At 32.2% G+C, this 12,477-nt stretch overlaps 3 protein-coding genes across 3 annotated transcripts; all 3 read right to left on the bottom strand.

Annotated features, from left to right (window-relative positions):
* Nucleotides 1-2,467: 2,467 nt before the first annotated feature.
* On the bottom strand, nucleotides 2,468-2,812 carry LOC18107050 (protein PELPK1). Its single transcript, XM_006372972.2, has one exon. The coding sequence runs from the start codon at nucleotides 2,810-2,812 to the stop codon at nucleotides 2,468-2,470; it is 345 nt and encodes a 114-aa protein (XP_006373034.2).
* Nucleotides 2,813-4,295: 1,483 nt separating this feature from the next.
* LOC112324635 (agamous-like MADS-box protein AGL62) lies at nucleotides 4,296-5,313 on the bottom strand. The gene is made up of 2 exons (XM_024588353.2): nucleotides 4,996-5,313; nucleotides 4,296-4,831 (listed from the first exon to the last, which is right to left on the bottom strand). Exons 1-2 carry the CDS (start codon nucleotides 5,311-5,313, stop codon nucleotides 4,415-4,417), a joined length of 735 nt encoding a protein of 244 aa, XP_024444121.2. The 3' UTR covers nucleotides 4,296-4,414.
* Nucleotides 5,314-6,631: 1,318 nt separating this feature from the next.
* On the bottom strand, nucleotides 6,632-7,024 carry LOC127904529 (protein PELPK1-like). The gene has a single exon (XM_052448704.1). It carries the CDS (start codon nucleotides 7,022-7,024, stop codon nucleotides 6,632-6,634), a length of 393 nt encoding a protein of 130 aa, XP_052304664.1.
* Nucleotides 7,025-12,477: the final 5,453 nt, after the last annotated feature.

Here is a 12,477-nt window from a genome sequence, read left to right as displayed (position 1 = left end):
AAAAAAAAAAACCTTCAAACTTGCAAGTTGAGAAAGAATTTGTGCTAAACAATTTTCTTAGAATCTGTTTGGATATATGATTGTGTATCGAGTCCATAAAAGAAGAGGCACAACTGCTTTTGGCTGCAGATCATTACAGTGTTTTGCATCTGTTCTTGGGCGACTGCAGCTATAACTCAAACATCAAACATCGTTTATTTCTTTTCATAATTCATCTCTAACGATCATTTTCCAAAACATTCTTGATTTTTCATGTTTACAAGCTCCATTTTCAAAACACTTTCGCTAATTAATTTGCTTTCTTGAAAAGTCCTGCTCCAGAAATGCTTTGGAAATGATCTGCTGCTTTTGTGAGTTACTTTGTTATCTAAGATTGAGATCAAAACTAAATTCTGTACGCAAGTTTCTTACTACTTCTTGATGTTCATGGCTGAATCTGAGATACAACAACTACTTATGCCAACTCATTAATATGCTATAAATATTGGGTTACCTACAATAGTGTGCAACATTTAATGCCGTCAGGACAGGTAATTTTGAACAACCTGAAACCCTTGTACTGCATTGTGGGCAAGGGCTCTTTGAGACCATGGCTACTCTCCTCTAACACGAAAAATCCAACATTCGGTTGATTGACAGAACGGATTTTTTTATTTAAATCTTATCTTAGAAGTAGAATGACCTACTCAGTTTGCACCACTGAGGAAAATGCCCAGAAGGGATAGCAACCTGTATTCATTGCTGATGAATTTTTTTTTCCCTGATGTTAAATTCTTAAATCCTCAGAATTAGCATCTTATGGCCACTAAGCAATCTCTTAAAGAAGTTGTACTGTAGGAATCTGTGGCGTCGAGATAAATGCAGGATTATCTCATGATACCTTTGTCAATAACTTTTGTGCTAGCAAGTTCAGCTAGTAACTAGTCCCGTGCCCTGCTGTGGCTCGGACAAAATATTTTTGTCAACATAAATAAGAAAATACAAGCAATGGTAATGTTTTTCACACCATCAGCCTATGAGTAACGAAATTGTTTGATAGATTCAGATATGCGACAAAAGTTCGATACAACAATAAAACTACACAACTAATATTTTCATTCTTCTACTCAACTCTTCTACATTTATGTAGTAAGCTTCTGTTCGGGGCTATTACATTCTGTTTTGGGGATTAGTTAATGTGTTTTCTATCTGTTATGTTGGAGAGTGATCAGTTTGTTCCATGTAAACCAGATCATCATTTGATTGTAAGAAAACCAATCAAGTCCTTAATGATTTCTCCTTATACTAACTCCTTTCTGATTCTCCAACCTGGTTTGTATTAACTATGATAGCCCTTCTTTAGCATAATGACTTTTCGAATCACTGTTTCAGGAATCAGTGAAGTAGTGCATCAATGGAAGCTTATCAAGGAAAGGTTTAGATGTGGCTGAATTGTAAGATAAAGAATTCTGCTGCTGATTTCTTTTCCATATCTATCAGAAATGTTAAGAGTAGGAAATCTTTTCTACAGCTCATTATGCTCAATGATGCTGGTTGAGGCCTTAATGTGGTTTTATCTTACTTAATTAGCAGAGGATGCTGCCAGAATAAAATTTGGTTATTACAAAGGTTTTGTAGATATCCTTATCTGGTTAAACCAGTGAAACTCGGGTTACTTTGTTCTGATGGAGGTAAAAGCAAAATCTGTTTCATAACCGTGCTTGTGCAACGCTGTTTCATAGATTACTTTTCTGATGCTTTGTCTATTGATGGTGTTTCGGCGTATTTCGCAATTATGCACTGAACTCTGTTGCCAAAAATGCTAAAAGATTTGTGTTTAGATAGAAAAGTTTATCCTGCTTAAGGATTGCAAACAGGTATAAAGGAGGGTCAGGAATGTTTTCTGCAGAACTCATTTCTGTAGGACTTTTTCTCTGAAGAAATAAAGGTTCTGTTGTTAGAAATGATGGAGATGAAGGTGATGGAATTGAAATCTTGAAGATGTAGCTCTGTTTATAAACTGGAAATTTTTGTTTTACCATAAGTGAGAACATATACGTATGCACGAACGTGCATGCATACATAAAGCTTCCATAACAGGCTCAATCGCGAAAAATTCCTGATGTGAATGGCATTTTCTTCAGAATTTGCTTGAGGTAAGTACATAAATGAACATGGAATGTATGCAAACAACCTTTTATTAAGTAATAATGAATTAAAATACACACATAAGTCTATGGAACTCCAATTCCTAGAAAGTAGAAAATAATAAAGCACACAAAAGGAAGAAAAGAAAAACACGACTAAGCTCACATATGCGAGGGCAACTATAACTGCATACAACTATAAGCCTCCATTACTTCCCAAGTCATAGAAGACAGACAGAATTCCTTCAAAAAGAAACATGTAATACTTCTGCACGTCTTGCATCACAAGAAAGGAACTGCAAAAGGGTAAACTATTAGAAGAGAAGGATAGATTGAGAAAATCAAGGGCTAGTAGTTGCAGGGGGAGGGGAAAGGAATGGAATAGAGGGGATAGTTGGAATTGTGGGGATTGAGGGCATGCTTGGAAGAGGAGGGAAAGTGACCTTTGGGACTGTAGGAATGGTAGGGATTGTAGGGATGCTAGGAAGTGGAGGTAGTGTTGGCTTTGGTAGTGATGGCTGAGTTGTAGGTAAGGTGGGCAATGTGGGCTGTGGCAGGTTTGGTATGGAAGGCAATGGTGGCAGTGTTGGTAACTGGAGGAGATGACGGGCAGCCACGCTGACGGTCATGCTTGAAAATGCCAGAGCAATGAAGAAAGCTAAGATAAAGCTTTTGCGAGAGGCCATCACTGATATTCAAGATACAATCAATACTTGTGATCACCAGAAATATATGAGTAGAAAATGAACAAATAAGTTGTTCTGTTAGGCTTGTATGGGAAAATTAAGGCTGGTTAAAAGTATTTATAGTAGGACATGGGATCAGTATGGTGATTTGGGCACTACTAGTTGGTTGGAAAAATCTGAAAGACAATTTTGAGATTGCTTGTTAGTTCACCTACTTCTATATCATATTAGTTGACTATTGCTTCTTTGGGATCATCTGTTTGGTTATCTAATTAGAGTTCTTGGACCAAACGACAAATGTTGTAAGTGTCATTCTTTCGTTGACCCTTAGTCAAGTTCTAGGCTCATAAACTAGCAGACTTCTCTGCTCTAAATTCACAACTATACAAGTCAAGTTGTTAGTTTTCAGCAAGCAACCATGACTTGGAACCCTTGAGTTTTCTTGTTGGCAGTTCATCTTCTCATCTGCAATTCTTCGAAAAGATGTCATAGGCTCCTTACAGGTGTTGATGATGGTTAGATGATTGGAATATGATTTGGCAAGATGGGATATTTGATGAGTTGATAATTCATAATTAATTCCTCCACACTACAAAAGGAAAGTCTAGTAATGTTTTGTTACAGCATAAGTGATGACAGAACAATCTACATCATAAAAAACATAAAATTACCTTACTCTTGTACCAGTTTTTGCAGCAAACATCATTTAATGCTGGTCAAGTGCAGGGCACTAGCCAAGTTTGCAATATAAAAGATATCATATCTGTAACTACAACTTAAAGGTGCCACTAAGAAGATGATCAACACAACATCTTCTGGATGTTAATAAGAGGTTGTTTGTGTTTCCGGCAATGATGATTAACATGGTAACAGATCATACGGCAATTCGTCAAGCGTCGTTAAGAGGTTGCTCATAGATCAATTGTAATTTACATTAACCTTAATCAAATATAGTTTTAAGGTACTTACTATAAACTGCAAGCCATTTCAAGCAATGTTTCACATGGTGGAGATTTTCTTTAAAAGGCGCGACCGCAAAAAAAACACAACTGCAGACGTTAAATTTAAATTTTGAATCAACTTACCAAATAAACTACAATCAATTAATGATACAAAATCATTCTCTTTCGCGGGAACTTCTCGGTATATTACCGTTATTCATTGGAACTTAAAGAATCCATACAAAACCAGTTGATCAGCAAGTAAATTGCAGTGGAGGAACATAGTTTAGTAGCAATGGTTTGTAATGCATAGAGTTAGATGAACGCTTTATGCATCAAGAACCTCTAGTCACAGGACATTTTTTCTCCGAAAACAAAATGAAAAGAGAAAACAAGTCATTAATATCTTAACATGAAACCTTTGAAAATCCTGAATTGAATCATTTCCTTGCATATAATATATTAATATGCTCGACATGATGTATGTATTGGTGTGGAGATCACGACAATCCTTCACAAATAAAAATGGTATTTATTATCATTTCATTTGAATATCTTGATCCACAATACTCAATTCCAACCTGAAAGTATTGACAGATTCAAAACATAAATGAACTGTGTTATGGTTAAGACATTCTATTTCAAAGGAATTATTAACGTACTAGAAGAAACTAGTCCCATATCCAAGACTGTATCCAAAAGGAGGCATTGCTGAGCTTGCATTGAATGGACTAGCAGTCATGTTTGTGTTGAAAGGATTCCCACTCATGTTGGTGTTGAAAGGAGGCACAGTCATGTTTGAGATGAATCCAGTATTCCTGGTATCGAAAAGATGATTCCCACTAGTGCTGGGGTTTGCTGCAATAAAAGGCTGAGGAGCTGAATTTTGAATCAGAATCTGTTTGGCGTGCCTGGTCACATCCTGCTTGAGATCCTGTAAAGCCGCCCTCAATTGTTGAAGCTGTGCCAAGTCAAGTTCCTGAAGAGGCTTCTCCCACCAGTTCCGACTCTGACTAGCTTTCCGCATTCTGTCTAGCTCTTCCCCTCTTTTCTTCTCCACTTCCAATTGGTTGGCCACCTAGTGAATCATTTATTAGTAAGAAAATATTTTGGTTTTCTGATGAAAGCAAATTGATGCACCTAAGAAGTTTCTTTAGAAAATGGTTCTCACAATATCTTCTGCAGATAATTCTTACAAAAGGAAAAACTAAATATACTTTGAAAATTCTTGCCAATCAGTACCTGAGTTAGCTGCATGTTGAGTTCGTGGACCCTAGCATTGCGATGAGCCTCAATAAGATGAAAAGCACCTGAAGTTTGGGGAATATTTCCTGAGAGATAACGTTCCATGACCTTTTCAACAGAAGGGTGGCCAAAAGAGAAAACCTTCTTGCCAGGCGAGAACACAATGATGCTGACTTCAGCACCACAAAGAGTACAGAGTTCACTAGCCTTCTTGAAAAGGCCAGACCTACGCTTGGAGAAGGTTACCATTAAATTGCTCTCATTTGGTATTTTAACCATCTCCAACTTTTGGCGACCCTTACTCTTTCTAACCATGGTGAATCAACAAAAGAATTGAAACCACCTCACTAAGAAAGAAGAGACCAACAACTCTCTTGAGAACACTATGGATGGAGGGGAAATGGTTCACAATTTATACAGGTTTCAGGACTTGACGTTGAGAGTAAAAGCGGTCAAGATACACTGCATTCTTGGTGGCAATCATTCAGTTCTTTTCTTGAACTTAATAGCTTTCTAATTTTGGAGGGTTCAGAATCACGGAGGACTGACATATATGGTATGCATATTCAGCGTCATAATCTCCAGGGCCAATCTAGATGGTTATACCATTCTCCAATTCACCCCCCGTGAGATTTCCACAGCCTGCCTCTTTTATCATCCATTGATGAGTAGGTGAAATGGCTAGCCACTAGCCAGCAACTGAAATATATCGGATGACTAAATCCCTTAGACTTACTGATATACGATCACTACAAGTTGTGAAATGTACCAATAATGGTCCAACATGAGATACGGGATGTCAGGAAGAATAATTTCTATACATATTATACCCTTTATGATTTTGTATGCTAAACTTGCTGCTATTGACTTTGTTTCTTCTTACATGAGTATAGCAGAACCCGGAAGTCTGATATAACTTCAAATCAACATGTGACATTGCTATATATCATGAAACATCATTCTGTTCAAGCTTGCTGTTTTAATACATTTTCTTTTGTTGTTTCATATAGAATTGGAAAACTTGTTAGATATGCCAGGATGAAAATAAGGAACCTGCTGGGCAATTTTCAATGGATTGCAATGGGATTTTTCTTTAAAGACTATAATGAAATCATTTTAGATGTACTGCTTGCATCATACATATTATTGATGGGTTAGAATAATCTTACTTTCCTATTCAACAAACCATCCTTATCCATCTGTTGTGTCATAAGGTTTTAGATTTTATGGATTGGGAATCCACAAAAAGAAATCTGTGATATGTTTGACTGATGTTTGCTGTACTGAAGGTAAGGTATGTTCTTTACCATAACTATGGAAATTCAGATTCATTGCATCACATGATTAAGCACACACATATGGCTTTTGGAGGCAAACTAAAATTGAAGAAACATAATACAATGATCATATATCTCGAAGCGCAATCATAAATACAAAACTCCATCAAAATACAGTATAAAGAAACACAAACAGAACTGAAACAAACCCAGTAACACCCTAAAGACACAACGAAGGAAGAATTCTGGCATCCGATAGCATGAAACTGCAAGAGTGTAAATATGCTCCTATACCATACCAAAGCCACACTAATGGTACATAAAGGTTCTCACTGCTATGAACAGAATGAAGAAACTCAAGGCTTTGTGGTAGCAGGTGGTGGTGAGAGGAATGGAATAGAAGGAATTGCAGTTGGGATTGGAATTGTGGGGATTGAGGGCATGCTTGAAAGTGGAGGCAAGGTGACCTTGGGAACAGCAGGCAATGTTGGCATGCTAGGAAGCGGAGGCAGGGTGGCTTTGGGGATTTTTGGCAGAATAGGAAGTGGAGGCATAGTGGGCTTAGGCATTGAAGGTTGAGAAGTTGGTAAACTCGGCAATGTTGGCTGTGGTAGTGCAGGAATAGAAGGCAATGGTGGCAATGTCGGTTTAGGCAAATTAGGCAATTGCAGAAGATGACGAGCTGCTTGGCCACCCGACAACGACAAAAGAATGAATAGGGCTAAGATAAAACAGTTGAAGCTTGCCATCTTGCCAAAATTTCAAGGCCTGCAAGATTATGAACTAGAAACCAATTGCAAACAAAGAATTGTATGAGATTCTGTGAGACATACTAGGCCTATTCTTGAAGTTTTTATACACAGAGATGAAAAGGGGAGATCCCTCTTGAACGGTTTGGTGTAGTTGAGAAAACAGGACACTGATTTTGGTTTAGTTTTTGTTAGTTCACCTTCTTATCTACTTACACTGTAAAAGAGAAACATATGTCGATTGTTGCTGACTGTCTATATTTTTATTTGCTGGCCAAAAAAAAAAAAAAAAAAAATTTGGAATTCTTCTTATCAATCCTCCATCTTTTGCTAATTGGTTCTTGACCAGTAATCAAGTTTAATATTAGTATAATTTTGTTGTTAAGAGAATGTTGGCAAGTATTTAGAGATATATGAACATTTATTTTTGCATTACAATATGATTTTTAAAAAGTTTTTTAAATTGTTTATTGTTTTAAAAAAAACATCAAATTAATGAATTTTTCTTTATGTTTTTGAATAATTTTGATATAAAAATAAAATATAAAAAAATATTATTTTGATATAATTTTAGTTGAAAATCACTTGCACAAGTTGTCCTTGAAAGTGTAAAAAAAAAAACAGAGAGCATTTTAGCCAAAGGAGTCTTGGTGCAAAAGCATCAATTAATGATAAATAATACATAAAGAAAAACAAAAAAAAAGTAGAAATGATAAAAAAAATTAGGAATTTTTCTATTTTTAGGAAATAATTAATGTATTATAATGATACATCAACAACTCAAATATTTCATTAAACTCTAAAAAAAAAAACTTACTAAAAAGGAGAAAATTACATTAAAAAAGTTGTTTTGGAGTATGGAAAGGAGAAGTAAGAGGATGATTTTCACATGAAATGCCATCAACAACCACCTTATGTTTTGTGTGTTATGAAGAATTTCAGATGCTCATAGATTATAGATATTGTAGAAAATACTAGACTATCATATTTACACTTTGTTGCGGGTTAAATAAAAACTATTTTAACATTAAAAAAAGTGTGGTCATTACCATTATATTTTGTAGCTTCAAGAAAAAATTTATTACGAGCAAAAAATTTTATATATTCATTTAATAAAAATATAGGGGATTAAAAGCATCATAAATATTAAAAATAGTTATTAATAATGACTAAAAATCAAGTTGAGAAGTTAAGAAATAGACGCAGATTATGGTTTAAAATAGGGCAAGAAAAACATCTTTTTAATCGAAACTCTTTTTATCTCAACAACACACTTCCTTTTCTTTTTTGCCTAACCTTTCTTTACAAGATTTCTTTTCTTTTTTTTAATATAAAACCAACTAATTTTGATGTGGATAAGTTAAAAATATAAGAACAATAAACTTTAAGTGCGTTGTTATGGGTAACTTTTTGACAATATCACCAAACCCAGCCTAGCCTAGTGAGTTAACATGGAGATTCACGACCCTGACATGGCCACTTGCCTGCTTTGGTTTTAAATTAAATTAAGTGAGAACTAACCTGATATAACCCGATTAAAACCCTGTTTGATTTCAAAAGAAAAAAAATTCAAGATAGCGTCGTTCTATCCTTTTTCTTTTTATATACTGAGATGAGAATGTTTTTATCGATATGAGTTAACTTGAGTTAACCCACTAAACCTGTAGACTAGATGATAGTCCAAGATTGGTTTAATAACTTATTTTTTGTATTTTCTTATCTAACCATATGACAATAAAACTTGACATGCATAGAAAAGCCACAACATAATTTTTTTTATTAAAAAGAAAACCATGATGAAGAGCTGCAAAAAAGTGTCACCTAATGTTATAAATAATAACACTATAACCTTTCTTGAAAATAAACAAAAAATTAAATGGTATTTAATCAAACAACACTCAATAAAACTGAGTGAACAAATAAAATATTTTCTATAAAGAAAAAACATTATGAAAGGTTGTATAAAAAGAGTATTTTCTAATACAATAAAAAAAGTTATGATATCATTAAAAAAATTAAAAACTCAGTGGTATTTAATAAAACAAATTTCTAAATTATTTTTTTAACAAATCTATTTGATAGATTAAAAAGTAAAATATAGGAAAAAACTAAAATAAAAAGCAAAACAAAACAGGTCAAGCGCGTGGGCCTGCACACCTGGCCTATAAAAAAGAGTTTTGACTCGCGCGCCAAGCCTTTTTTTATAATATATATTAGAGGCGAACAATGCGTCATCCACTTTTTATTTAAAAAAACAACACAGACGACTTGTCATATATTAGCCTAGAATCAGGCAATTGGAGGATCATCAAAAAATCAAGGTAAGGGTATTATATACTCAAAAACTTATTTTCAACCCATTGACCTAAACAATCTAAAAACACACTAAAGATCTATATAAACCTATTTATGGTTTTAAATTACCCATAAATCAATTAAAAAAATTAACTTGAATTCAAAAACATTTACGAGCTAAAATCCTTTTTCTCAGGCAAGATAAAGTTCGAGTAACACCTTAATAAAACCCTTTAATACCAAGGCCGACTTTTTTATGGTGTTAAACGATGATTTTCTCTTTCTTTACTAGAATTCAACTTCTCTAATTTTTCTCTCTCAAACCTAATATTAAAAAAATAAGAGAAATAGAGTTTTGAACCATAATTAAAATTAAAAACTAGAAAGACTGAAAATATATCTATTGAAAAACAGAAAGATCAAAGTTAACTTGTTATGTATTTTTACTTTGGTCTTCTATCTTTGAATCTTGTCCTTCCTTAATATTTAGCTACAAAAGGATCAAATTTAATAAAAAAAATTTAATAACCAAAATAAAAAATAATATTACTAATCTAATCCATAACAAAATGTAAAAGTGGTGTACAAAATGGCCACACATTTTAGTCTTTTTTTTTTTTAATTTTCTTGATTGTAAAGCTCATCAACAACAATGCTATATAATATATATAATAGTTGTCACTGCTACATGGTCATCATTATGTATCACACTTATTAGTTAAAGTTTTATTTAATATGAATGCTCATATTTTAAAAATATCTTTCTTCCCTTAATTTTTTTTGTTACAGAAAAAAGATAGGGATGCTTTTTTTTTTGTTAGAACCTTGATTCAAAATTATAACTAATAATATCTACTTTTAATAGTTAATAAACTTTATTGATTTAGTTGTTTAAGATTTTGATAATGATGTACGACATCTAAATAATTAACATTGATATAATTAACATTTAATTTTTTTACTGGGAAAACATGTATAATTAAATTAATTTACTATATTTTATTGTTATTATATATATAAGGATAGTGTTATTGTATGCTACAATCTCATAATTCTCCTAAACCGTTATTTTTTCTCCTATTTATTTTTAATTCTAATTATTTTTAGTATTTGCTTTTATTTGCTAAGTTTAAAATAGAAAAAGAAAGAATATCTTGGTTGCATTTGTTTTCATAATTATTTCCATTTAATTTCCTAACAACCTTGGAGATAAAACACCGATTACTTTGCTTATTTTTTCTAAAAATATTGATTTGTTTGCTTAATTGTGGCTATGGACATCATAAATTCATTATATAGCAAACATGAAAATTTTTATAGAAAAAAATCTCTTTGTTGGCAACAAAAAATAAAATTTTGGCCTGAAGGAGGTTTTTTTTTGTGATTTTATATGATGATAAAATAAAAATGCTGAAAAACTGACTAATGCAGTTGTTTTTCAGTTATTTTCAAGTGATGCATTTTTCTCTGGTAGTAAAGATAACTTTACTAATAAAGATATTATATGTTATAGTAAAAATCTAATGCTTTGTCTCATAATATTTATCATATATTTTGTAACACTAAAATTATTTTTGAAGTATGGAAAGCACTTGAATATAAATATGGTACAAAAGAAAAAGATCTTAAAAGATATTTAGTTGAAAGTGGCTTGATTTTCAAATGGTTGATGAGAACAATGTTCTCATCAAATCCATGAGTTTAAAAATATTATTTATGACATGAAAATTAAGGGAATGAAACTTTTTCAAATTATTTTTATTTTATCATATTAAAAATAACCACATTCTTGGTTTGATTTTGTTAGAGGTTTAAAACAAAAAAAAAAAACTTTTTTTTAATGAATAGTTTGTTGCTTTAAGGATGGATGAAAAACATTGTACCTCACAACAATAAAAATGTAATTTTCAAGCTAAGACATAAGTTGCTTAGGGTTCTTTCATATCTAGTCAACTTAAAAAAAAAGATAAAAAAAAAGTTCAATAATAATAATAATATTAACAGGCCTAAAATTAATAATATGAGTAAGAAAAAAGGGTGTGTAATATCGGGTTTGTGGGTAATACAATCATGTTGGTAATAATTTCAATAATTAACTTGGTCAAGTATTTAGAGGGTGTTTGAGAGTGTGGTTGTGGTTGCTTTTCGAAGTGCTTTTCACTCAGAAAAGTATGCCAATAATTTTTTTTATTTTTTAAAAATTATTTTTAAGATCAGCACATCAAAATAATTTGAAAACATCAAAAACATATTACTTCAAAAAAAAATTTCAAATTTTTTCGGAAGCGCTTTTGAAAAGCACTCCCAAACGCGCTCTTAAAGCAATACCTCAAGAGACTTTTGAACCATAAGCCAATGAAGTAATTGTAAGGGCTAGCTCTTCTTTCCCAACTTACATGTATTTTATTTCTAGCCCGAGTTAAATATGATTTTTAACTTAAATTATGAGCATGGAATTAATGTTTTATGTTTGTGTTGATAAAAAAATATTTTTATTTTATTATTAGGCTTCAAGCACACGAACTATGAGTATGAGGAATGAGAGTGTAGCTAAGTCTTAAGAGAAGGCCAAGTCTAATTAGAGTTGTTGTCTAAAAAATTCTTGCTTTGGATGAAGTTTTTTATGTTCCTAATGTTAGAAAAAAATTAAGTTAATGCATCTTTGTTGGATCAAAATGGTTTTATTCTTGTTTTAGGATCTAATAAAATAGTTATTAGTAGATTTGGATCTTGAAATGAAAAGTATTATTTGCTGAATGATTTTTATAAATTAAGTATAACTAATGCATTCTTCTAAAATTGCTTTATATTTTTCATCTTGACCTATTGTAGATGTTGGATGTTTTGATTCATTGCATGGTAGGCTTGTGCATGTTAACTTTAACACTGTTAAAAGAAGATTGATGCATTTAAATATAATTTCTAAGTCACATATTAATAATAAAAAAAAATATAAAATTTGTGTACAAGCTAAACAATGTAGAAAGGCTTTTAATCTAATAGAAAAGAAAACAAATCTATTGGTGTTAATACACAATAATACTTATAATAATAATAATATTTTGACTCATGGTGGTTAAAGACTCTTTATAACTTTTATTAATGACTTTTCAAGATTTTGTTATTTTTATTTGACTAACTCTAAAAGTGAGTTGGTT

This window comes from Populus trichocarpa, chromosome 17 (genome assembly GCF_000002775.5).
Source record: "Populus trichocarpa isolate Nisqually-1 chromosome 17, P.trichocarpa_v4.1, whole genome shotgun sequence".
Taxonomy (NCBI): Eukaryota; Viridiplantae; Streptophyta; class Magnoliopsida; order Malpighiales; family Salicaceae; genus Populus; species Populus trichocarpa.
The sequence above is the reverse complement of the archived record's forward strand: the minus strand, read 5'-3'. Positions and strand labels throughout refer to the sequence as shown.